General features: G+C 46.9%; 1 protein-coding gene across 1 annotated transcript in view; it reads right to left on the bottom strand.

Moving 5' to 3' along the window:
* Positions 1-8,904: 8,904 nt before the first annotated feature.
* BFSP2 (beaded filament structural protein 2) overlaps positions 8,905-26,679 on the bottom strand; it is a gene marked incomplete at its 5' end in the record, with an annotated part of 49,787 nt that continues 32,012 nt past the window's right edge. Inside the window, 3 exons of the mRNA XM_079795055.1 lie at positions 8,905-9,029; positions 12,189-12,409; positions 17,500-17,628. Coding sequence (XP_079651181.1) covers positions 9,026-9,029; positions 12,189-12,409; positions 17,500-17,628 — 354 coding nt within the window. The 3' untranslated portion in view covers positions 8,905-9,025. The remainder of the gene's footprint in view (positions 9,030-12,188; positions 12,410-17,499; positions 17,629-26,679) is intronic.

Raw genomic sequence — 26,679 nt, 5'->3', positions numbered from 1 at the left:
GACTGCCCAGACCTTGAGAACCCTGTCCCATCTAACAATTAGAGTAGTCGGAACCTTTGCATGTTTGGAGGGGAGTGGCTGATTGGTTCAGCCTCCAGGGAACGTCCATGTTTCTTAGCCTTGGGTTTGCCCTTTCCAGGGGACCCATGGTGATGAGGTTGGGGCTTTCAAAGTCATAGGATAAATGGATGCAGCTTTTTTTCATGCAACTGAATGGTTAGGAAAGCAAAAGTTAAGAGATATATTTCCCAAGCAGCTTAAAATGTATCTGCCTACCAAAACAAGTACATTTATGTTCCAAAGTAAGGCACAAGGTTTGCAGGAATGATGAAGGTAACATAGAAGGCTTCCAATAAATTGTGAGCTTGTGGTGGGCCCCTCTGGGCTGTGAGCTCAGTCCTCTGGAGTCTACATGGACTGCCCTCGGTGATTAGGGGTTTGCTGGTGGGAAAGTTGCAAAGCCTGGAGCACACAACAAGGGCAGCAGGGACCTTATGTCCCTCCCAATATATTCCTTACTGGCTCGCCAGTGCCTGAGACGCCTTTGAATGAATAAGTTTCTTCCTCACTGTAAAGTATCCTCTGAGGGGAGTTCGCAGAGAACATCAGGCATTTGTAACTCGATGAATTTCTCAAAACATACTCCACTGAGTTGTTCTATTGCCAACTTGGTTAAACTGGAAGCTGCGTTTCCAGAATGCCCTTCCTGTATGGCTGCAGCGGAGAGCTGGCCAAAAGAGGAACTCGCATGAAATGTGGGTGATGGAAGAGAAGCAGCAGCCATTGCTCTCAGAATGCCTTCCCGATCAGATGCAGTGACACACAGAGGCGCCAGCGGTGCCGGCCTGCCCTGGCCCTCCTGCACTGAGACCAGGTCTTCTAGCGAGAACGGACCCTGGTGACCAACAGCAGCCCAGGCCCATCCCAGGATGCCTGGCTGTGGGCCCACAGCCAACGCCGGCAACAGCTTCCTACGGCTTCCTCTACCCGCTTTCCCTTTGCACCCCACCTCGACAGCAGATGTGCAGATTGGCAGGCTGACTCTCTGATCTCACTCCATCTTTCCTACTGCCACGTCCCAGCTCCTCCCATCACTGTGTAAGGTCTAATTCCAACCCCCCGATCCCAGAGTTCATTGTGGTTCCTTGTCTCTGACTGGACCTGGACTGATAACCATGATTTCCTTTTTTAAAAAAATATAAGTACATTTTTTATTGATTTCAGAGAGGAAGGGAGAGGGAGAGAGAGAGAGAAACGTCAATGATGAGAGAGAATCATTGATTGGCTGCCTCCTGCATGTCCCCTACTGGGGATCGAGGCTGCAACCTGGGCATGTGCCCTTGGCCAGAATCAAACCTGGGACCCTTCAGTCCACAGGCTGATGCTCTATCCACTGAGCAAAACCGGCCAGGGCCATAATTTCCTTTTGCTGCTGCACTCAGCCCTGAAGAAAGAGAGGAGTTGCTAGAAAATAAAAAGAGGAGGTGACCTCAAGGCCGTGGCAATATTTGAAAAGGGAAGCCTGGCTAGGACGTGGCATGGGAAGCTGTGAGCTCAGAGAGCAGCGAGGATGCAGAGGAGGGGGGATGTAAAGGTCATGAGAGGCGAGAGAGCATCAGAGGAAAAAGGTTTCTGCTTCCTGCTTTCACCAGACCTGCCTCCGACAACAGCTTACTCATTCTGTTCTGGCTGTCAAAATGGTGCGTGGAACAATGGCCTGTAACAGATGATGCTTATATCCCCGAGAGAGAAAGAGAATCAGAGAAAACGTACAAAGGCAGGCAGTGGAAAATAGAACACTGGGTGAGAACAAAGTCGCACAATGGATTCATTAATGTAGACAAGACTCTTACAAATTCCCTTTGTAGCACTGACTTTATAAAACTACATCTTGCTTTATTGTCTTCCTATCTGGGGTCATAGAAGAAGGAGTTATAAATAGATCTCTCCTAGTTTATTTGTTAAAATGATTACTGAGAATGTTGTGTATTCCATCGTCCGTGATCCAATACATAAAGATCCATATAAAAATTCTTATTCAGGGTTCAAAGATGGGAAGAAATTTTGAGCTTTCCAAGAGTTTGGAAACATTCATTTATGAGGCAAAAAGAAGTCTGACCGATTTTATTTTCCTTCTTGCCCTGGTTGCCAGGAAACTGGAGATATTTTTTTTTTATTTTTTGTTTTGCTTGTGTTCAGGAGTGTTCTTTAGTCCGAATGGGTGATATCGTTTTGTGCTGGGCTCCTTTGAGAGTCTGTAAGCCCCCTTCGAAAAGTTTCTCTGCAGATGCTTGAGGCCATTTTGCCTATTGAATTTGCTAAAGGTCCGGCTCTTGTCTTCTCCTTTGGTTTTGGAGACAAACCTACAGAGGAAATATTTTATTTCTGATACTTGACAACGCTCCTTTCCATTCCACCCAAGAAACCAACGTGATCTATGACCGAGAGGAAGACAAAGGAGCAGGTGGAGGCCATATTTCCAGTTTGGACACAAATGAAATCACACTTGTACATGGACATTAAAAATGGTTATTTTTTTGTCATGAAATACAACTAAGATATGGGATACCTTCAGGATTGCTCATTTGTATGGAACTGTTAGGAAAAGCTTAGTAGTTTGCTTCTCAACAGTCAATAAAGAGTTTTCAGAGTCATATGATGGATACATTTACAGGTTACCATAGAAACCAGGGGCTTGTTCTAATGGTTCCTCAGCTTTTTCATTTTTAGGTAATGGTCCAGTTACTAAAAAAAAAGTTACAAAATTATTTTCCAATAGAATCGTATAAAGGTGACTTTATTCTTTTTTAAAAACTTTTTGAAAATGTAGTTATATAATTTGTAATTAGAAATTAAATTTATAGAGAAGAATTTGTTATGACAACAAACTGAATTCCCATTTGTAAGGTTGAAGTCCATAAATTTAATCACAACAACTCTATTCTAGGGCTACAGAAAAGTGGATTAAACTCAACATGGATAATTTAATCTGAAGCCTGAAGGGAATTCAAACTGGTTCCAGATGATGTGAAAAAAATAAATGTCAAGGAAAATTCAATCTCACTTTATTAGAGAAATGAAAGATCTGGGCAGCACAAGCCAGTTTTAACTAACAGAAAAATGTCAAGAAATGACACAGTAATTATATAAACGTATCATTGCAAACCCCAAAACACATATGCTATGTATACACAACACACAAGCACACACACACACACACACACACACACACACACACAATGTAAGCACCATGAAAGTAAGAACTTATTTTGTTTTGTGGTATCGCCAGACCAAAACATTGTCTTGCAGTAGAAGCTATATGTTGAGCAAATGATTAGAATACAAATGGCATACAAAAGTACCAGTATAGATGAAAATACCACACGGAAACAGGCATATTCTCCATAAGTGCTTTGCACTATAAGAACATGAACATGTAGAATATTATTCTAATATAATAATATCTATGAGATAATAAGCTAAGACAACAGAATGGGTTGAAGAGCATATTGCAGAGTGAAAGAAAAGTTTAATACTATTAGGTATCTAATAAACTCAATATACAGGGTGGGACAAAAGTAGGTTTACAGTTGTTTGTATGAAAAATAATACAATAAAAGCTCTAGCTGGTTTGGCTCAGTGGATAAAGCATCAGCCTGTGGATTGAAGGGTCCTGGGTTCGATTCTGGTCAAGGGCATGTACCTTGGTTGCAGGCTCCTCCCTGGCCCCGGGCTCTGATTGGAGGCAACCAATCGATGTGTTTCTCTCACATCAATATTTCTCTCTGTCTTTCCCTCCCTCTTCCTCTCTCTCTCTCTCTCTCAAAAAAAGAAAAAATACAATAATAAATAAATAATATACAAGAATAAACTGTGTTTTATGTATTCACAACTGTAGACTTACTTTCGCCCCACTCTGTAGTTATGAGTAGTCATGGCTGGAAGTCAAATTTTGGTGGAGAGGCCTGAGATAGTCACAATAAATGCAGAGAAAAGAAAGAAAAAGATTTTAAAACTAGTGAGAAGATGAAAGACATAGACGAGAGCAAAGATGATCCTTTGATGGCTTTGAAATAAAGACGTGAACAAATGGAACAGAAAAACTACACAGAGACATGATACAAAAAAGTTGTCTTGACTGATGAACAAGAACAGACCCAGAAACAAGGAGGCATGGATCAGACTGTCGGGCCTCAGAGGGAGGGTAGGGGAAGGTGGGGGTAAAGGGGAGAGATCAACCAAAGGACTTGTGTGCAAGCATATGAGCCTAACCAGCGGTTAAGGACAACAGGGGGGTGGGGGCATGTGGGGAGGGGTATGGGATGGGAATGGGGGGATGAGGACAAATATGTGATACTTTAATCAATAAAGAAATTTAAAAAAAAAGTTGTCTTGAAATCAAAGAATAATAGAATTTTCAGGCAGAGACAACATATCACATAATTGGAAAAGCTGATTAGGAATGAGAGCAGTCCATATTCTGATTTCTTTAAGAACTTGAAGCAGGAAGAAAAACATTCAGGTCTCCAGGAAGAAGAGAGGGGGTAAAGAGTTAGATCGGCCTTGGACTTTTCACAATAGTAGATCCAAGAAACTATGAAGCAATATCTGCCAAGTTCTGAGGGAAACAATGTATGACCCAGGGACTTTGTGCCCAGTCAAGTTCTTCATAAAATATAACAGAAACAGACATCTCAAACATGAAAGAAGCCAGGAGGTAAAGCACCTGTCAGACATCAACCCTTAGAAAACTCCTTAAAGGCAAATGTATTTAGACAAGAGATGAAGCAAAATAAGAATCCAGGAATGAAAATACTGGGTAAAAGTATCCATTTAAATATAAGTTCGTTTAACTATAGATAGACTAAGGCTGAACAACAACATGAATTATGGGTTGCAGAAAAGAATGTGCATAAAATAAACCCTGATACAGTAAAAATGATAGGATAAAAATATTTAGAGGGAGAGAAAAAGGGAAAAAGTTTAACTGTGCTAATAACTGTTTTTTAGTATAGACACAATTGATACTATATAAAACTGAAACATGCATTTAAAAGAAATGCATAATATTCCAGCCTCCTAACAGTTTCATGATCTTTTTTTAAATTTTTATTGATTTCAGAGAGCAAGGGGGAGAGAGAGAGAGAGAGAGAGAAACATCAATGATGAGAATCATTGATTGGCTTCCTCCTGCACGCCCCACACTGGGAGTCGAGCACACAACCCAGGCATATGCCCTGACCAGAATCAAACCTGGGACCCTTCAGTCCACAGGCCGATGCTCTATCCCCAAGCCAAACCAGCTAGGGCGTTACACCATTTTATATATTAAGACACTTGGGCATCCACAAATATTGGTATCCGACGAGATTCCCGGAACCAATCCCCTGCAGATACTGAGGGCCAACTAGTTGAGTTTTGGGGGAGTCAAAACTTATATGTGGACTTTTGATTGCACAGCAAGGAGTGGTCAGCACCCCTAAGCTGAATTATTTGAGGGTCAACTGCAATCCCATTAAAAAATGGGTGCATTTTTCCAAAGAAGATATCCAAATGACCAAAAGGTACATGAAAAGGTGCTCAATATCACTCATTTATCAGAGGAATCTAAATCAAACCATAATGAGCCATCACCTCACATCCGTTAGAATTGCTATCATCAGAAAGGTAAGAGATAAGCGATGGCGAGGATATGCAGAAAAGGGAACTCTGGTGCACTGTTGGGGGGATTGTACACTGGTACAGCCACTAAGGCAAACAGTATGAATTTCCTCAAAACATTAAAACTACCACATTCTCCAGCAATTCCACTTCTGGGAACATATCCCACGGAAATGAAAACATTATGTGAAAGAGCTATCTGTGCCCCCGTGAACATAGCAGCATTAAGCAGTATTATTTACAATAACCAAGACATGTTAACAATCTAAGTGTTGCATCAACGGACGGATGGATAAAGAAGTTGTGTTATTTTATGTATGTTTGTATGTGTATATACACACACTGGATGTTTATTCAGCCATAAAAGGAGGAAATCCTGTCATTTGAAACAAGTTGGGTGCATAGGTGGACGTTGAGGGCATTATGTTAAATGAAATAAGTCAGACAGTGGAATCTTAAAAAACGAAACTCAAACTCAAACACACAGAGAGAAAAAAGGCCAGATTTGTGGTTACCAGAAGCAGGGCTGGGTGTGAAGGAGGAGAGAGGAATTGGGGGAAGGTGGTCAAAAGGTACAAAGTTCCAGTGAGAAGATTAATAAGTACTGGGCCTGTACTGTACACAGGATGACTAGTGAACACTGCTATATGGTACCTAGGAAAGTTGTTAACAGAGTAAACCCTAAAAGTTCTCATCACACAGAAAAAGAAAAAAAAAGTTCTCATCGCAAGGAAAAAAATATTTTATCTCTATGAGATGATGGATGTTAACTTACTGTGGTAATCATTTCACAATGGACCTTAAACCTGTCCAGTGCCGAATGTCAATTCTATCTCAATAAACCTGGAAAAATGTAGACTCTCTGCAGGGTATAGAGACAATCAGATGCCAGCACGGTGCTTGATGCTTCTTGCTGAAGCACCTTACCCAACATCAACAAAGACCTGACGGGATGTCTGTTTCGTGCCGTCTGTGATACACTGATGGGGTCATGCACACGGCAGCGTGCTACTCAGCCTGCTTTGCTGTGTGTCTGCTTTTATGTGCACACCTGGACTCCCCAGCGAGTCTGACAGGCATGCGGCCCGCCCGCCACGAGTGTGACATGCTTGCGTGTCTCCCTTTGATGCTGGAATCCCCACGCCCAACAGAATGTCTGGGCCCCAGTAGGTGCTCAGGAGTGTTACAGATGATAATGCAGGTGAGACTTAGTGCCTTGGTCTGACAGCCCAGGAATGTTCTGGCAATCTCATTGGGAGCGAGGCTGGAGGCCAGTGGCGTTACCTGTTTTTGGAGGAGTCCACCGCAGCCTTCTCCGGTTGGTCGGCTCCAGAGCAAACGCGCTGTCCTTGCGGCCCCACAGCGCAGCCTCCCAGCCACCTGTCGCTGGCCCCGCCAGAGTGTAATTGCACCGGGTGTTTTGCCAGGAAGCCTGAGTTAGATAAGGCCCTGGCGGAGTCGGAGTCAGGAGGGCCAGCAGAGTCTTTTCTTACCTGGTAATGAAGCCTCATTAGAAACAGCAAGAACCTGTGCTGAGAACTGGACGCACCAGCCCGCCTCGGCTCTGGCTGCCAAAGGATGATTAATGTAATGATTTACGGCTGCTGCTTCTTGAGATTACAGAGCCGAGGAGGCCGGCGTGCGGCCCGGCCCAGCTGCGGGCTGGTGGGGACTGAGGAGGGGTGCAAGTCCATTCTCCCCTCTTGCAGGGGCTCAAACAGCTTCCAGGCTCTGGGCAGCGCGTGGCCATTCAGACACAGAAGTGCCACTGAATGGCTGACCTTCCGGGCCCTCCAGCTGTGTTTAGGTTAGGGATTTCATCCTTGGCTGGGGGGCAAAAAAAAGTAATCATAACAAGAAAGAAAAGAAACAGAGCTTAGTGTTGGGTGCATGCAACAGAGCTAGGCTGGCTGCACACTGTGCCTTGCCGGGAGGCCCTTGCACCCAGTGGTTAATTACATCCCCCCCCCCCCCGCTCCCTCTGCCCCCCCTGCCCCCCCGCAGTGTGCAGCAGGGAGGTATTGGTGATTTGCTGAAATGTAGCTTTAGGTGGGGGCTTGCCTATTTCTGTGCCTCAAACAACAAACAGAATTATGTAAAGGTCTCATGCAAACTCAGTAGCTGTCCTGCCCAAGTGACTCGTTAATACGATTCCTTTGGCTGCCCTGGAAGGCAAACAGAAAACCCCGGTTGGAGCCATTTCAACCAGGAGACCCCCTTTCTTACTTTGCTTCTCTTCCGAGCTTCCTGCAGAGGAAACAAGGTTTCTCTTGTTTGTGTTGGCCTTGGCTGTTTGGAAGTGCAGGTACTGGGGGGAGGGTGTCTGCAAATTGGCCCACAGAGGACACGGCCCCCTGTCTGGGTCCGCACTTGATGAGGACAAAGACTCAGCTTGGATACCGTGTCTGGGATTCTGTGTGACAGGTGGACTGACACAAGCGTGAGGGAAGAATTAAGAAACTGAGGTCGGGCTGTGTGTGTGTGTGTGTGTGTGTGTGTGTGTGTGTGTGTGTGTGGTTTGGGAGGCGCTGAGAGCTGGTGCGAGGACACAGGTGCTGGTTTCAATTTTAATCAGAAGGCAGGGAGCCTTGCCTGGGTAGGTGGCAGATTCAGGAACTATATTTGGCTGGCTCGGCTCCCACGGTGGAAGCAAACTCTGAGTCTAGAAGTGAAGTAAGCAACCACAGACTAATTAACCCCCCACAGGCTTACATTGAAGTTCCCTTTAAACTGATTGAGGGGCCCTCCGTCAATAGCAGTGAAATGTGTGTGTCTGCACGTAAACACCCATGCAGAGCACATTAAAGAGGTCTGAATGCTTCGCAATGCCTGTAATTATGGTACATGCAACACAGCGCCACGCCACTCCCCTCTCTAACAAGAGTGCTGTTTTTGCCCCAAACCGTGGTGAACTTGCAAGCCTTGAGCACAGTGCTTGCCCAAGCAGCTGATCCCTGGGCGGAGAGGCAGATGGCATCATGCTCAGGGAACTTTCCAGAGCCTTCAAGGATGGCTCCACAAGCAAAGGCCAGGCAGGTAAAGTGACACCATCTCCACCCGGTGGTGAGTTGAACAGGTGGTCAGACTGGAAGCTGCACACAAAGCATTTATTGGCAGAGGGACAGGGAGGATGCCCAAGCCACAGACTACTTCAGTTTAAGGCCAAAGAACCCTCTCCACTCCTAGGAAGCTTTTCAGCTCAAGGGAATCTAGCAGGGAATCCAGCTCCGGGGGTGGGGGTGGGGGTGGGGGATGGGAGGCTGTTTGGGGTAGATGTGGGAGCAGGTGGGGAAGACTCCTCAAGGCACATCATCGACCACTTGGTGAGAAGGCAACATTTTCTTCATGAAAAGAAGTTTCTCCACTAGCTGAAACAAAGAAACAAAAACATATTTGAGAGAGAGAAGCTATGGATGATTGAAAATTAGTAAAGAGATCACAATAAGATTACAGGAAAGGTAGGAATCTTGTGGAAAGCAGTTGGCCTTTGGAATAAGACAACTTGGGTTTCTTTTTCTTTTTTTATAGATTTGAAAGAGAGGAAGAGAAAGAGAGAAAGAGAGAGAGAGAGAGAGAGAGAGAGGGAGAGAGAGAGACATTGATTTGTTGTTCCACTTATTTATATAGTCACTAGAGGCCCGATGCACGGAATTTATGCACGGGTAGGGTCCCTAGGCCTGGCTGGCGATCAGGGCCGATCCAGGCCTTCCAGCTGCCGGCTGGGGCCTCCCTTCATTCCACGCCGTCCCCTGGTGATCAGCACACGTCATAGCGAGTGATCAAACTCCCAGTCTCCCAGTTGAACTCCTGAGGGGACACTTTGCATATTAGCCTTTTATATATATAGACTAGAGGCCTGGTGCATGAAATTCATGCACTGGGGGGGGGGTAGGAATCCCTCAGCCTGGCCTGCGTCCTCTTGTAGTCCGGGAGCCCTCAGGTCTAGCTGTCAGCCAGACATCCCCAGCGCTGCCACGGAGGTGGGAGAGGCTCCTGCCACTGTTGCTGTGCTCGCCAGCTGTGAGTCCAGCTTCTGGCTGAGTGGCGCTCCCCCTGTGGGAGTGAACTGACCACCAGGGGGCAGCTCCTGCGTTGAGCATCTGCCCACTGGTGGTCAGTGTGCATCAAAGTGACCAGTCATTCTGCCATTGGGCCAAAACTGGCTCTCCAACATCCCCTGAGGGGTCCCAGATTGAGAGAGGGCACAGGCCAGGCTGAGAGACCCCACTGGTACACAATCGGGGCCAGGGAGAGACACGGGAGGTTGGCCAGCCAGGGAGGGACTGCAGGAGGGCTCCAGGGCATGTCCAGCCTGTCTCACTCAGCCCTGATCAGCTGGACCCCAGCAGCAAGCTAACCTACCAGTCGGAGCGTCTGCCCCCTGGTGGTCAGTGCACGTCATGGTGAGCGGTTGAGCAACCTTAGCATTCATTAGCATATTACACTTTGATTGGTTGGATGGGCGACCGGACACTTAACATATTAGGCTTTTATCATAGGATTCATTGCTTCTTGCATGTGCCTTGACCAGAAATTGAATCAGGAAGATGCTGTAGCCAACTACCTGGCCAGGGCCAACTTGGATTTCAAATCCCTGCTCCACAGGTATTAGCTGAGTTACCTTGAGCAAATGACTGAAGCTCTCTGAGGCTTTCTTTCTTACCTGTAAAATGGAGATAATGATATAGTCCTAGCAGGGTTTCAGGGGAAATGAAGAGAACAGAGAATCTGAAATTGTGCTGGCACACAGCAGGCACTCACTAAATGGTATTCTTACATTCTTGAAGAATATTCAGCTTAATTCACCACTTTTTATGTTTAAAACAAATTTGTGCACTTATTCAGATGTTCATAGGCATATGAAAAAATGAGCTTGGTCAGAAACATCCAGCTTTTATAGTCCACAGAAATGAATCCAATAAAAAGACAGTGGGAGAGGAGCTGGATGACACGTTTTCCGCTGGAAAGGAGGAAGGGCTGGCCGCTTCCCCGTGGCTCTCCTGTTTCTGAAGAAAGGGATGTTACGGAGTCCCAGCTCTGGCTCCACCTCCTCGTGTGATCACAGAAAACCGCTTTTCTGTTCTGGGCCTTTGTAGTTTTGCTGGAATCACAGGGGTTGGACTATATAATCGCTAAGTTATCTCTTAGAACTGATATTCTATTCCTTATTCGATGTATGCCACAGACGGGGCCTTGGAGGGAGATATGAAGATATAGAATTATGATCAAATAAAGGCTTGGATTTCCTTAGAGAGCTGGCAAGGAACTAGTCCCAAAACTCATGCAAAAGCTCCTGTAGTCCTCACCCGATAAAAAAAAGACTGCATATATACATCGATGTATATATGTGTGTATATATATACACGCATACATTCATATACATACTTAGACATATGTATGTCATTCCTATCCTTGCCTCTCTCCAGTGTAGAGGCTGGAAAAAGTTGCTTTCCCAGAACCACTTGCAGATAGGTAAGGCCATGTGAGCAGGTCTGGTCAATGAGATAACAGGCAAAGTCCATTAGAGGACTTCTCAACGCATTTCCCCTTCACTGACTGATAAAGAGGTTACCCAGGGAAAGGCTGTTCTTGCTGCCCTCTCTTCCTTCCTCCTTCTCCTTGTCATGAGTGAGGACTTGAGGTCGGGAGCTGTGGTAGGCATTTGGCCACCATGTGGGACAAAGATGAAGACAAAAAAGCCAATATACCAGGGATGGTATGTCAGAAAGATGAAAAGAGCTTGGGACCTAATGAAATCATTGAGAAGCATGGACCACCTCATTTCTGGAACTCTCAGACAAACATGGTTTATGTCCTGGCTGCTCCCTGTGTGGTCTGTGGGCCGGCAGGATAGGCCTGACCTGCAAGTTTGTTGGAAACGAAGAACCTCAGGCCCCAGCCCAGACCTACTGAAGCAGAATCTGCATTTTAAAGAGATGCCCAGGTATTGGGTGCACATTAAACTTCAGGTGCACTGGTTTATAGCCCCATTAAGTAGGCTCAATTACATGCAGCTGAATGCATTCCTAACAGATACCATGTATGTACAGTAAGTCCTCACGTGACATTGTCAATAGGTTCTGGGAACTATGATGAAATGATGTACAAGGAAGCCAGTTCTACTACAGAATAATTTATATAATCAAGCGTTAAACTCCTATGGCATCTCATCAATGTTATAATGACATGATGTTGAACTAAATGACCTTATTGGAGAACCTGCTGCACTAGGTATGTCTTAACATTTATAGGCACGTCTACGTGTGCATGTGTATATCTGTTTATATGATTATAAACAGGTGTAACACATTTATGTATACATGCACATTTATAATATATATTTGTTTATATATTTGTGGAAGGACAGAGTGAGGCTATGGGAGTGTGTGTGTGTATGTGTGTGTGTGTGTGTTTTGGGAAGTTTGGGGTGATTTCTTCTATCTTAATTACTTCTATAGTGTTTGAAAAGTAAAATATTTTAAACGACGAGTTGTGTTCCTTTTATAATTAAGTAAGAAGAGACTTACCGGCTCTCCTCCCTGTCCAGCAGGACGTGGTAGGACGCCACGTCCCTCTGCAGCTGGCACCTGTGCGCCAGCAGATGCTCCCGGGTCTGCCGCTGCTGCTCCGCCTCCTCACGCATCTCCTGGAGCTCCGCCTCCAGCCTGCGGACCACAGCTCCCAGGTTCTGCAGCTCCAGGTCATGCCAGTGCTTGGCGTCCTGCAAAGTGTTCTCCAGGCCTCGCTTCTACAAAAGAGGGAACATGTCCAAACTCACGGCCGCCAGGCAGGGCCCTTGGAGAGGGAGGTGTGCGGAGCAGGGGGAGGGGCTGGCATCGGTCTGGTCGGTGGCTAGGTTGACGTGGCTTGGTGTATAAATCATGAATCCTCAGGAGGCCAGGCTCTTGTTTAGTCTAATTCACTGATCCTTCTGATGGGGGTGGGGGGTGGATGTGTGTGGGGGAGACATGGAGTGGGATGGGTGGGAGGAAGAGAAGGGGGAAGGAGAGGGAGAGAGATGAGATATAAGAACGAGAGATGAGTGAGAAAATGAGAGAGGAAAAAAATGAGAGAGAAACTGACACACACACACACACACACAGAAGCAGTCTGCAGGTGTTTCTTCAAAGAAACCTTGCTCTCTGAGCTGCCTCTGGGCCTTTTTGCTCCTTTTCTCACCCCCTGGGGGGCCCTATCCTCTCCACGGCTGAAACCCCACTCATCATTCAGCTAAAATGCTGTCTCCTCTGCGCCCTTCCCCAGATGATCAGAATTACAATGAACGTCTCTGGCTTTTCTATACTCAGCAGCTGTTTCCTTAGTGTTTTAGGTGCCCATTTGGGCTAATTCCTCTTCCTCTGGTTCCCCCTTCCCTGTGGGTTCCCCACCGCCCCATCCTGAACCTGTTACTCTCTGGACTGTGTGTCCCGGGCCTGTTGGTCTCTCCCACACTCATGATTTTCCCAGTCGGTCTGCCAATGGCTCCTGGAGTGATTCTTTAGCACAGACTTCTCTCCTCTCTCCAAGCCCCGACCCACTACGGACCTTCCTACCGACTGGAGGAAATATGCGCAGTCCAGCGCACCTCAAATCAAGGCATCCACAACGGACCTGCTGGTCTTTCCTATCCTGCGCTTCAGCAGGTGAACTCCTGAGAACTAGACACCGGGAAAGACACATCCCAGGTCTTCTTGCTTCTCTCCCAAACGCAATCATTACTGAATCCCGCCCCCCCGCCAAACCCCTATTATTCTGAAAGGTTTTCATATGTGTGCCCGCTCTTCTCCAGCCACCGATGCCCAGGATGGATGCACATCACCTTTCATCAAGGGGGACCTCAGTGGCCTCTTAGCTCCTCTTTCTGCCTCTAGTTCCTCCTTGTGCTGCATTCCCCACACGGAAGCTACGGTGCTCTGGCTGAAGTCCAACTCAGGGCCTGTCTCCCCTCTGCTTTAACCTCATCCCCAAGCTCTCCAGGGTCCCTAACACGGCACCCACGACTGGTTTGTGAGTAGTGATTGTTTGGTTTGTGAGTAGTGATTGTTGACATCGGACCTGTAACACCTGTGATTTGGAAAAAGGTTTTACAGAGCCATGGTTGGTCATCGGTTTATAGTGTTGGCTCCATGTGGCCTAAGGTCCTTTGATGACTCAGGACCCACTGCCCAAGCCCCAGTTCTCCCCCCTAAGTCCTGACATCCTGGCCTGGTTCCCACGGAGACGCTTGAGCTGAGTGACCATGATGAGGCCACTGCTGCGGGGGCCCCAGCCCGGGCCTGCTCGGGGACATGGATAGCACCAGCGAGCATACCGGGGTCACAGCAGCTCGCTTACTCCCCAGCTTATGGGAATGGGAAGGGATGCCCTTGGGTTATAGACCTTCCAGAAAGTAAAACAGTGATCTGTGGTTTCTGGCCTTGAATTCCTGATTTGACTGAACACACAGCTTTGCAGGCCTCAAGCACCATGATTGGTGCCTGGCTGCTCATACACGGAATCTTGTTGGAAAAGGCGGTTGAACGTCTCGTCAGCTCGGCTGTGGGGGCCTTGTGTGTGCACAGGTCGCTCTGACCGGGGGCCGGTAACACAGCAGATAAAGAGGATGACCAAGGTAGGTCCCCATGTGAAAGAGAGAAAGTGGAATTTAGAGCGTCACGCGGCTCGTGAGTAGAGGAAGCAGGATTTGATTGCACAGCCGGAGCGCCAACCCCCAATCCCATAGGCTGGCTGTGGTCTAGGACAGAGATAGAGCCAGAAGGGCTTGGCTCCTGCACTTATTACTGTGTTAATGGGAAAATCCCCGAGCCACGGGTTTCTCATTTGCAAAATGGGATGGCAGTCACGGTCCTGCCCGCTTCTCAACGCTTCTCCGAGGATGCGGTGAGAGAATGCCTATGAGCATGTTCTTACTGTAGGTGTCACTTTATGGAAACTGTACCAAGCAATTTGGGGACATAAAAGTAATGAAGCCTGGGCCCTGCCCTCAAGGAGTTAATGTGACTTTGGTGGAAGAGCTGATTTCACCTCACGGACCACTCTGAACCTGAGTGGGTGGCGGGTGGGAGGATCACCCAGCTGAGGGAGTCAGGATCTAGGCTCCTCGGTGGGTGTCGCATTTCCGTGTTTTCACCTCACCTGTGCCAAGGGTTTGGCAAGAGGAGCAGGTGGAGGTGGGCAGACTTGAGGGGAGGAGTCTCCTTCCAGCCATGGGAAGAACACATTAAGGGCTCAAGGCAGGAAAGGAAAGGGCGAAATCTGGACATTAACATGAAGCTCTGGCAAAGGAGGGCTTTCTGTTGTAGGCCGAGCTCGGGCGATTCCAGGGGTTGGGGACCCTGAAAATGCAGAAGAGAGGAGACAGTGGGTAGAGGCACGCCCAGGTGGTGCAGCACGAGACAGGGGGAGTCTGTGAAGGAAAGGGGTGGTGGATAAAGCTTCTGAGATATTTTGAAGTGGGAAATGGAAACCAGAGACCTCATGTTGAGGACCTTAATTTTATCTGCAGAAAAATATAGGTGATATAGCATCTGCTGAGGGGCAGAGGTGAGGGTTGCTGGGGGCTTGCTGAGCACAGAAGCTGGAGGGAGCAGCTACTGGGGAACACAGTTCCCCTCTGCTTTGTTCAGTCATTTGTGCACAGGTTTTCATTACCAACTAAGTTCTGAGCTTTTAGAGGACAGGAACGATCCCATTCGGATTTGCATCCCCAGGGGCTAAGGGAAGGCCTTGCACATCGCTGGCGCCCAGTATACGTGTGTGGAATGTGTGCTGAGTGATGGGCCACCTGCCACTGAGGAGTAATTCATCTGGGCTTTTTTTTTTTTTTTATGATGTTGGCTTGAGAATATGTCCTCAACCTTTTGCCTGGAACTCTCTGTCGCCAGAAGAGTGACACTTTTGGCAGCCACAAGGACATCTGGGGAAGGAATGGCAATCCCTTCACTGTGCCTAAAGCTACAGAGGCGAGAGGCAGCACCCCTAATATTAGGGTGTTTATCAAGGGTTATGGCAGGTGAAAAAAACTGGTTACATAACATTCACATACCTCTGAGTGAATAATGCCATTGCTTTTAGATGTTGTTTTGTTTGTTTAGTGAAAGCAGCATTGCTTTAAACTGCAGTTTCCTGATTTTTCTCGCCTCAGATCCTTTACTCACACCCCCCTTGCTCCGACCCAGATCCCATCAGAGACTGAGTGGGACAGAAGTGGAGTAACGATGGCCCTGGCCGGGTAGCTCAGTCGGTTAGAGCATTGTCCCGATATGCCAAGGTTGCAGGGTGGATCCCTGGTCAGGGCACATACAAGAAGCACCAATGGCCCTAACCGGTTTGGCTCAGTGGATAGAGCGTCAGCCTGCGGACTCAAGGGTCCCAGGTTCGATTCCGGTCAAGGGCATGTACCTTGGTTGCGGGTACATCCCCAGTGGGGGGGTGTGCAGGAGGCAGCTGATCGATGTCTCTCTCTCATTGATGTTTCTAACTCTCTATCCCTCTCCCTTCCTCTCTGTAAAAAATCAATAAAATATATTTTTTTAAAAAGAAGCACCAATGAATACATAAATAAGTGGAACAACAAATCTCTCTCTCTCCTCCTTCCTCTCTCTCTAAACATCAATCAATAAAAAAATAAGTGGAGCAATGAGATGCATGTCATGTTGTGGCAAGAAGACTGAGCACCGTCCTGAGCCGGCTGGGCACCATGTGACCTTGTTGGCCGGGGGACAATGGACCCAAGTGAACGGAAGACACTTGAGGGAACCGGAGGTGATGGGAGGATCTTGGCAACAGGCAGAGATAAAGCTGTTCCTGAGGGAAACTACTAGGATAAATGCCTGAGCTAACTTCATGGCAGGCCTGACTGGTGGCTTGATGATGGAGCTGATTTGGGTGGCAAAATTGAGATGCAGGTTTATGGGGGGTGTGGTGGGAGAAAGGGGCATCATCAGTGGTATCTGATCAGCTCAAGGACTTGAGGCTGATGGGAGAGAGGGCTTCCTGGGCCTCAGTGGACTAGACCACCTCAGCTACGCCAGGATTACATGAACCAACCCCTTCGTGCCCGCTGGTGTGTACAACTCGCTTGTGGTTGACTCGGAACACGTGGCCCCCGGAGGGCATCCTGGAGGAGCTGTGCTTGACAACCTAACAGAACTTTAGTCCACCCCAGAGAGCAGAGGTGGACTGCTGCATTATTAATAACCGTTTAAATTAATAATAATAATTAACGATGTGAGAGATCCGCCCACAAACCACAGCGAGTCTGAGGAGCTTCCCAGGTGTCTTAGGTTGGGTGCCCCGGAAGCAGAGCCTGCCACAGGGATCCTGGTTTGTGGGAATAATGAAGGAGTTGCTCCCAGGAAAGGGGGAGCAAGGGAAGCAGGGCAGGGCTGGGCAGGGGAGGTGCTAAGCCAGGAGGTGGTCTCAGCCAGAGTCTGGCTGCAGCCTGACCCCACAGCCTGACCCCATGGAGCCCGGAGAGTGAATTACCCCAGAGGCCTGGTTCCACTTTGAAGCAAGTGAGCGGGGCTTTTAAACCCCCTGTGAGTCGGTCATTGGCTGGGAAGGTGGGACCCCCGCCCCCTCAAACCTCAAGTGTCTTCTGATTGGCTGAGGGCCATTCTCTGGAGAAGAGGGGCAGCTGGGAAGGGGCGTCTGTGGGCGTGAGTGGCTGACATTCACTGCAGCCGGGCCCTCTCTCCTACCCTTTGTCCTCTCAGGCCTCAGACCCCTAGGTTGGGGATGAAAGCCCCGGGCACACCGTGACCCCTGTGACGACAGTTCAACCGCGGAGAGTTAAAATTGTCCCAAGCAATGCCAGGTGGCTCCTGGCCCACTCACCAGCGCCCGCAAGGACTCCGTCTCCGCCTGGAGGCTCTGCACTTGGCACGCGGTGCTGCGCAGCTCCGCCCTGCGGGCAGCGGCCAGCCGCTCCTCCGGGCTCTGCGCCCCGCCGGCCTCCGCCTGCTGCTGCGGACAGGGAGTGCGGGTGAGCGGGAGGAGGGAGCCCCGGACCAGGCCTTCCCTCCCCCCCTTTCTGACGACCTCCCCGCTGCTCCTAGCCCAGAGGAAACGGCTACTGGATTTAAAAATCCCTCTTTGGCTACAGGCGCCCACAACGGCCTGTATACATTTATTCAGTTTGAACACATGACACATGCAAATGGAATGAAATTCAAAAGATTTTCCAAAGAATATACGGTAGGAAGTATTATAGAGTCCTTTTCTCCCTGTGCGCTAATTACCCAGTTCTCCTGTTTCTGGGTAATTAATAGTATTTTTTAGACCTCCTTCCAGAAATACTTCAAATATGTACGACCTTCCCCCTTGCTTTGGTGCTTATTATATCTTAGAAATTATTCTAGCATATCAGCATATATCCATCAGTTACATTCTTTTTTTTTAAAAAAATTTTTATTGTTGAAAGCATTACATATGTCCCCGTTTTCCCCCCACTGACCCCTTCTAGCCCCCCTCTCCCCCCCAGTTACATTCTTTTTAACGGCCACGTAGTATTGCCTTACTTAGAAGACCCCGTCCCGTCTTTGCCTGTTACCATCAATGGTGCAAAGAATAACCTACAGACCTCATCTTGATTACATGGGAATATCTCTGGGGAGTAAATTCCTCTTGTGGAATTGCTGAGTCAAAAGGGCAGGCTTTGCAATGTTGATAAACGTTGCCAAATTGCCCTTCAGAGAGTTTGTAACCCCTCCCAGCACTGTAAGGCAGATTAATCGTTAGCCAACTTGATCTGATACGTTTCCTTGAAAAAACATGTCTGGTCACACTTGTGACTATCAAGGGGATGGTCTGGGTTTTGAACCTTCTCCCTGAGCGAGATGGACATATTGTGATTCCTCCCCATACATTCAGGGAGCAGGTCATTGTTACTCTGCCCTTTGTCGGGGAAAAGGGAAAAAATGAGAGATCACCCACATCTGTAACTTCAAGCCAAGTCTGATGGCGTGTCACCAAGCCCATGATGTAGGAGAAAACTCTGTTTTGTCTCCTAGGTTACTGGCTCTTTTGATTGACCATTTTTACTACGTATGAATACTTATTTATAGAATTGTGCAAAAATAGTCCAACCTAATTGACTGGCTAAGAAACCCGAGGCTCCTATCTCAGTAGTAGTTCTTCCAGTTCTTGCTGTTTAAGGGCTGTAAGGAGCTCAACAAAAATGCCCATTAAAGGCTTGGGATCCGCTCAAGGAGAACAGAAGCCGTGGGCCCAGCTCCGGCTGGTTGGTCATTGGCTGTGTGTCCCTGGGCCATGATTCAGCCTCTCTGAGTCCCACAGAATGCAATGACATAGTCCCCTGCCCACAGAATGCAATGACAATGAGTGGAGATTGATAATCACATGATGACTGTCTCGTGAATCACTTGAGGCTTCTAACAGGTTATGCATGTAGAAGCCTTTAGAACCTTAAAAGCATGCAAATATTGGCTGTATATGTTTTCTTTAAATATGTTCTTATTGATTTTTTAGATAGAGAGGAAGGGAGAGGAAGGGAGATAGAAACATTTATTAGAGAGAAACATAGATCGGCTGCTTCCTGTACGCCCCCTACTGGAGATCAAGCCCGCAAACCAGGCATGTGCCCTGCCTGGGAATTGAACTGGTTCATGGGGTGATGCTCAATTCACTGAGTTTCACTGGCCGGGCTGCACATGTTTTCTATATGTGGAAAGTAGTATTAGCTAATACATGAGTTTGTAAAAGCCACTATGACTTGATTACTACTAATGATAACTGATGTGTGTGAAGCTCTTACTCGGTGCCAAGCACTATGTGAACAACTTTTAGTCCATGATCTCATTTAATCTTTACAATCCTATGAAGCAAGTGTCATTATTGTTCCCATTTTACATGAGGAAACTGAGGCACAGAGAGATTGAGTTTTTTATTCCAGGTCATATGGCCTAAGAGGGGCAGAGCCGGGACTCAAGCGCAGCCGCAGACTCCAGAGGGGTGCCCTTAACCAGAGCTCAATGCTGCCACTGCCACCAATTCATCAACTTAAGACCCTGAAATTGGGGTTGTCTTCCCCAAAGTGAAGGTAGATCACTCTAAAATACCCTCATTGTCTTCCAAGTCTTCCTGGGATCAGTAGCCCTGTTCTTCCTTCTCTCTTTGGAGTTGGGCCTGGCCAGAAGGGCTGTGTGGGTGGGTGGGAGGCAGGAGAGGGGGTGTCCTGACAAATGGAATCAGGTAACACGGCTACACAGAGAGGCGGGGGCAGTGTGAGCTGGAGCCGGTTCCTAACAGCGTACCAGAGCTGACTGTTAAATTTCCAGGAATTTTGTAAGCCGGTTGCTAAACACAGCCATTATTAAAAATTAAATCATATCAACTCACAATTAAATAAGTTATATTTTAAAAAATGGTGCCTGGCTGGTGTGGCTCAGTGGTTGAGCGTCAACCCAGGAACCAAGAGGTCACCAGTTCGATTCCCAGTCAAGGCACATGCCCGGGTTGTTGGCTCGATCCCGAGTGGATGCCTTCTTTCTCTTCGATGTTTCTATCTCTCTATCCCTCTCCCTTCCTCTCTCTCTCAAAATCAATAAAAATATATTTTAAAAAATGGTAATAAATACTCAAAACACATCACTGGCTAATTATTTACATCTTATCATTATCTGTGCTACTGAAGTTTATTTACATTGATAGTACCTGTGTGGTGGGAGTCAATGATGTGTTCCTGCCCAACTCTTCCCAACTCATTCACATCAAGTTAGTCGTTTGAAATAAGGGTGAGAGTATTGACACCATGGAAATTGGCAAACTCCACAAATCAGATTGAATTACTATTTTATAGACTGTCTAGATTTAAAAAAGGGAGGCAGAAAATGTTAATAGTGCAGATTAAGCTTAAAAGTGGGTCATGTCTGTAGCTGTTACATTGGGAATGGCACAAAAATTAGCAAGAATATTTTTCCAATATTTGAAAACTATTATCTGATTCATAAAGAAGTTACATTATTGCCCAGCTGGTGTGGCTCAGTGGTTGAGCATCGACCTATGAACCAGGAGGTTTCGGTTCAATTCCCAGTCGGGCACATGCCTGGGTTTCGGGCTTGATCTCCAGTGCGGGGTGTACAGGAGGCAGCTGATCAATGGTTCTCTCTCATCATTGATGTTCCTATCTCTCTCTCCTTCTTTCTATATTAAAAAAAAAAAGAAGTTTCATCATTGACAAATGAACTCATTAAGGTTAATCAAAATATCAACCAAAATTCGCATCAGAGCTATCCTCATTCATCATTGATGTGAGTGACTTTTTGTATAATCAGATATTAATAATCAAACATTTTCCTGTAGTCTGATCTTATGATACTATTGTTGATGACACAATTATAAAAAACGGTTGGCGGGTTTTGCAAGAAATAGCAAGCCACATTGAAGTTACAGGTGTAAATGGAAAAGCAAAGTATTTTATCTTAAAATTTATGTTATTACTAAAATTAGATAGATAAAACATCAGCCAAAATTCTATGCCACCTTTAAGTGGTATTGTGAATTTGATTGGCGTTTAGTACATATGCTTACATTACCCCCCCACCCCCACCCCTTGAGAGCAGTTGTCAGGACACCATGGGTGAGAGCCGGGCATGAGTGGACGCCAAGCTCATGGAGGGCATGTTTCAAAGCCCTGACGGGCGGGTCTGGGCTAGAGCTGCTGGCCAAGGCTATAGCCACAGGTCTCATATGATCTGTCCCTCCTCTCAGCCCAGACAATGAGTGGCTTGTATGCAGTGGTACATATTGGTGTCTGGAGGGTTGAATCCCTGTGTCTTAGTGCCACTAGCAAGATGCTGTATCCAAGTGTTTCCCAAACATTGTTTTTTTCCAATTTGCTTTTTTCTTTTAATTTTTATTTATGGATTTGAGAGCGAGAAAGAGGAAGGGTTGGGGGAAGAGAGAGAGAGAGAGAGAGAAAGAGAGAAACATTGATTTGTTGTTCCACTTATCTATGCTTCATTGGTCGATTCTTGTATGTGCCCTGACCGGGGATCAAACCCACAACAACCTTGGTGTATTGGGATGACACTCTAACCAACTGAGCTACCGGGCCAGGGCTTCACTGTTTCTTTGTAAATAAATGTGTATAACATGGAAATTGCAAAGTTGTTCTCAAATTTTAATGTGCATCGGCATCGCCTGCGGGTTCTTGTGAAAGTGCAAGTCCTGGTTCGGGAGATCTGAGGGGCCCAGGAATCTGCATGTAAAACTGCCATGTGATGCCTGGTCCCTGGAAGCAAATGCCTAGATCACTACAGAAGCCGGCAGAACTGCTTTACTTGCCATACCTAGAAGATAACTGAACAAGTTCATAATATTAAAGCAAATCACCTGGAGGGGTGGGTAGGGGCTGGGAGGAAGGGAGGGGGGGAGAAGAGAAGGATGGGAGATACCTGTAATACTATCAGCAATAAAAAATATATTTAAAAGTAAAAACAAAACAAAACACCCAAACAAAAAACAGCAACAACAACAAAACCCCACCCAAATCAATAATATTTTATTCTATCAAATACTGCCTGCCAAGCAGCTGGGTCCCAGAGCCTGCTTTCTCTTTGTTGAGAGGTGAGATTAACAAGTTTAAGAGAAGTGTTAATGACCCACCGGCACCAAAGGACACCTTCTTATACAGTTTACTTAAGATGGAAAGAGAAAAAGAAATTGATGTGATCACTATGGATTTCAGTGCCATTTTATATCGTGCCTCCTACCTTCTGAAACCCGCTTCCCACATCCTCGCCCTGCATCTGGGAACAGTTGAGCGTTTGAGCTCACCTAGAAGTACTACCTGTCCTTCTCCAGTGGCTTTTTAGATTTATGCTTCCTAGTTACTGCAATAACTCTATTTCTATTTCCATTTCAACCCAGTGCCTCCGGGTTTCTCCTCGGCAGACCACATAGTAGGTGCGCGATTCCAGACCCCGAGGCTAGGAAGGCAGGGCTGTTTTGTTCCTCTGCTGCGCAGTTGCTAGGATGTGTAATGAGATTCAAATATGTTGGTCCCCAGGCCTTCAAACCAGCTTGAAATCCTGGCCCCACCGCGCAGGAGCTGGGTTGCACTCCGTGTATATTTCTGGGGCATGTGGACATTTTGAAATATGGGAAAAAAACTTCAAATTTAAAAAAAAATTTAAATTACATTTTCATGTCACTGCCTGTGAAGGATGGATGCGAGAGAAGAAAAGCAGCATGCTTTCGAGTAAGTCAGAATGGAGCGTGTGAGAGTCTCCTAATGGAGGGGGGAAAGGCCGTCTCCAAACCCAGCCCACTTTGCTGAGGAGCATTGCTGTTTCCCCAAATCTCCTTGGCAATGACCTGGAGTCGGAAGAAATGCCACTGAGCTGTGTGAGGGGAGAGGGAGAGCTTGGGAGGAGGCAGAGTGTGGAGAGGCCCGAGGCAGGTGTGTGCTTAGCAGCACGTACGCTGGCTGAACGTGCAGCGGCTGAAATGTGTGTGTGTGTGTCCTGCCTTGCCCTGAGCAGGCGCTGAGGGGGGGGGGGGGTCAGGAGCTCCCTGGGTTTGGTAATGGTGAAAAACAGCCACGCTCCGCTGCAGAGCACAGCTGACTGCTTTGTTCTAAGTGGCTTGGCCTCCCAGGATCATAGTCACCTCGTTACATTCATTATCCTGGAGAAAGGCAAAGCAATGGAGCCCTGGGGGTACCCCGGTTCCCAGTCTAGTATCACAGAGCAGTAGTATCCCGCAGGGAAGGCACGGGGCCTTGGTTTGGAAAGATCCTCACAGAGCCTGGCATAGGCATCTAGCCCCTCGGACATTCTACAAGATGTCACTGCTTATTCTTTTATTCTTTTAATCCTCAGCTGAGGACATGGAGAGAGGGAAAAAGAGAGAAGGAGAGAGAGAGAGAGATATATTGATTGGTTGCCTCCTCCATGCATCCCAGCAAGCAGGGCCTGGAATCAAAGCCATGACCCTTTGGTGCACTGACTATTGAGCCAAACAGGGCACGGTTGTTCATTAAGAAAACAAATCATTGTTCCCCACTCCACGTCATCTGTGTAGGTCAGCCTGACAGTGAGGGTGTCAGTTCAGGGAGGGGCTATCTAGTGAATCTGACAGGCTCAGTGACGGAAAGTAACCTTGCGGGATGATTTGATCATAAATTCCTAACTGAGCAGGTCATGGTGGTAGTCACACCCCAGGCATGGAACTCCCTTCATAAAAGGTTTGTCTTTGTTTTGAGCCCTGTCCATTGTTCTTGTTCATCTAGGTCCGTGGTCGGCAAACCAAGGCTCGCGAGCCACAGGCGGCTCTTTGGCCCCTTGAGTGTGGCTCTTCCACAAAATACCACGGCCTGGGCGAGTCTATTTTGAAGAAGTGGCGTTAGAAGAAGTTTAAGTTTAAAAAATTTGGCTCTCAAAAGACATTTCAATCGTTGTGCTGTTGATATTTGGCTCTGTTGACTAATGAGTTTGCCGACCACGGATCTAGGTTAACAGCCCTTTGAGATGCCAAAGGAATCCTCTTTTCCAGACCCCCTCGGGGGCTAACCACCCTCAAGGGAGCACATGATCTTGTTGCGTCCTGTACACCATCCCCATTTGCAGTACATGTTCAAGGTTAACAATCATTGTTTTTAATGCGACATCCATTCCATGTTATTCCATTTGATGACGGCTGTAAAAACCCTGTCTTAACACACAAAGGTTACAGAGGCAGCCTGAGGTAATGTAAAAGTAGTCCTATGTGTTTCTCCATTTTTCTTTTTATCTAATCAGAGATTTCCCCACCTTGCTTTCTCCCGCCTCCTTGATCTACCATCAGTGGATGTCATGGAATCCTCCTTATTTCCCTCCTTTGGTCCAAATGCATAAAAAGAACTGCAACACTGCCATCTTCCATAGTATTTCCTCAGTCCGTTGAGATCTTGCTCTTGGGGATGTCCTCAGTTTGGCTCAAATAAACTCATATATATATATATTTTTTTCTCTTTATTTATTTATTTATTTTTTGCCCCCTCCCGACCTCCCGCCACCCACTCGCCCCGCCCCTATATATATATTTTTTCTATAGGCTTGGACATTCTTATGCCAACAGTAAGAAAGTAGGGTTTGTATCATAGCTCTGCTACTTGGGTCAGTTACTTAACCTCCCTGTGCCTCAGTTTCTTCCTCTATAAAATGAATAAAACCACCATCCTACGCCATATTGAGAAGATTATATGAGAAAACACCTATCAAGTACTTAGCTCACTGCCTGGCACGTGGAAAGGGCTCACTCAATGCTTTGCCGACACTGCTTTCACCGCACATCCCTTTCTGCCCGTGGAAGGTGGTCTTTCTATCCATTGCCTCCCACCTGCACCCCAGCCAACCCCCACATTAGATTGTGAGTACAACTTCTCACTCACCCCTCTATCCTCTCTGGCATGGCTTTTTATACCCAGCACATGCTCGACTACACTTATTGAAGGTCTACGACATGTGCCAGGCACATGCTGGAGACCAAAGAAGAGGAAGATGCCCAGCTGGTGTGGCTCAGTGGTTGAGCATCGACCAAGGAACCAGGAGGTCACGGTTTGATTACTGGTCAGGGTACATGCCCGGGTTGTGGGCTCGATTCCCAGTGTGGGGCCTGCAGGAGGCAGCCGATCGATGATTCTCTCTCATCATTGATGTTTCTATCTCTCTCTCCCGCTCCCTTCCTCTCTGAAATCAATAAAAATATATTTTTAAAAAAAGAATAGAACTATCGTATCTTCTAGCTATTTTACTTCAGGGTATTTACCTAAAGAATATGAAAACACTTATTCGAAAAGATATGTGCACCCTCATGTTCACTGCAGCATTATTTACAATAGCCAAGATGAGGAAGCAGCCTAAGTGTCTATCTATGGGTGAATCTATATAGAATGGAATATGAGTCAGCCCTAGGAAAGAACGAATTCTTGCCATTTGCAACAACATGGATAGACCTTGAGGGCATGATGCTAAGTGAAATAAGCCAGATGGAGAGAGACAAATACCAGATGATTTCACTTACATGTAAAAATTAAAAAACACACACAAAACCACCCAAAAAAACAAACTAATAAAATTAATCCCATAGATACAGAAAACAGGTTGTTGGTTATCAGAAGGGGAGAGGGTTTGAGGGGTGGGCGATATGAGTGAAAGGGTCAACTGTGTGGTGACGGATAGTAACTGGACTTTTGGTGGTGATCACCGTGTACAGATGTCGAATTATAATATTGATTATACATCTGAAACTTATGTAATGTTATATACCAATTTTATCTCACTTAAAAAAATAAAAGGACTTGGCAGATCAGTGGTAGGAAGTGCTGATGGCATCCACCTCTATCCCTCAGGCCTTACCATGTTAGTCCTCCCAGCTTCCTGTTGCTGCGGGCTCTGCACCTCTGCCTGAGAGTTTTCTCCGAAGACGGGAGGGTCCCTCTGCTAGCGGACGGCAGAGGCCTGATGGAGCTGGTGCTAGTACCCCACTTCCTCACCTTCCCCTCTCCTGTATTCTGTTCTGCTCCCCAGAACCCCCATGGGGTATGTTCCAGGCTCCCATAGTGGTAGCTGGTTGGATAACATACTCTTTGTTGAGTCCCTTCTCTGCTTCCCCTTCTCCTGGTATTTTGGTACCCCCCTCCCCCCGCCAATGTCCAAGTCAACTACCTCCACTTCTCCACTTCAATATTTGTCTCAGGATCGGTTTCTGGGGGAACCTAAACAAAGACATACATTCATCATGTCCATGAATTTTCAGCCTCCCCGGCTGTAAGGGAATTAAACACACGTTTGTCTTCTCTCTGCAAAAGGTTTCAAAAGCCATGCGTGCTAAGCCATTTCACATTTACGCTTTGTGGCCAAGACACGGACAAGAGGTTGCTGGGGATGGGCTGATGTCAGCCCCCAGGGCCTGACTGCAGCTGACAAAACTATTTATTGGAGGACTTCTGGCTGTCAGTTCTGATCTCTGTTGACGGTCAGAGGAATTCACTCCTTCTGCAAATATTTTCAG

The sequence above is a fragment of the Cnephaeus nilssonii genome (genome assembly GCF_951640355.1).
Source record: "Cnephaeus nilssonii genome assembly, chromosome: 17".
In the NCBI taxonomy this organism is placed as follows: Eukaryota; Metazoa; Chordata; class Mammalia; order Chiroptera; family Vespertilionidae; genus Cnephaeus; species Cnephaeus nilssonii.
The sequence above is the reverse complement of the archived record's forward strand: the minus strand, read 5'-3'. Positions and strand labels throughout refer to the sequence as shown.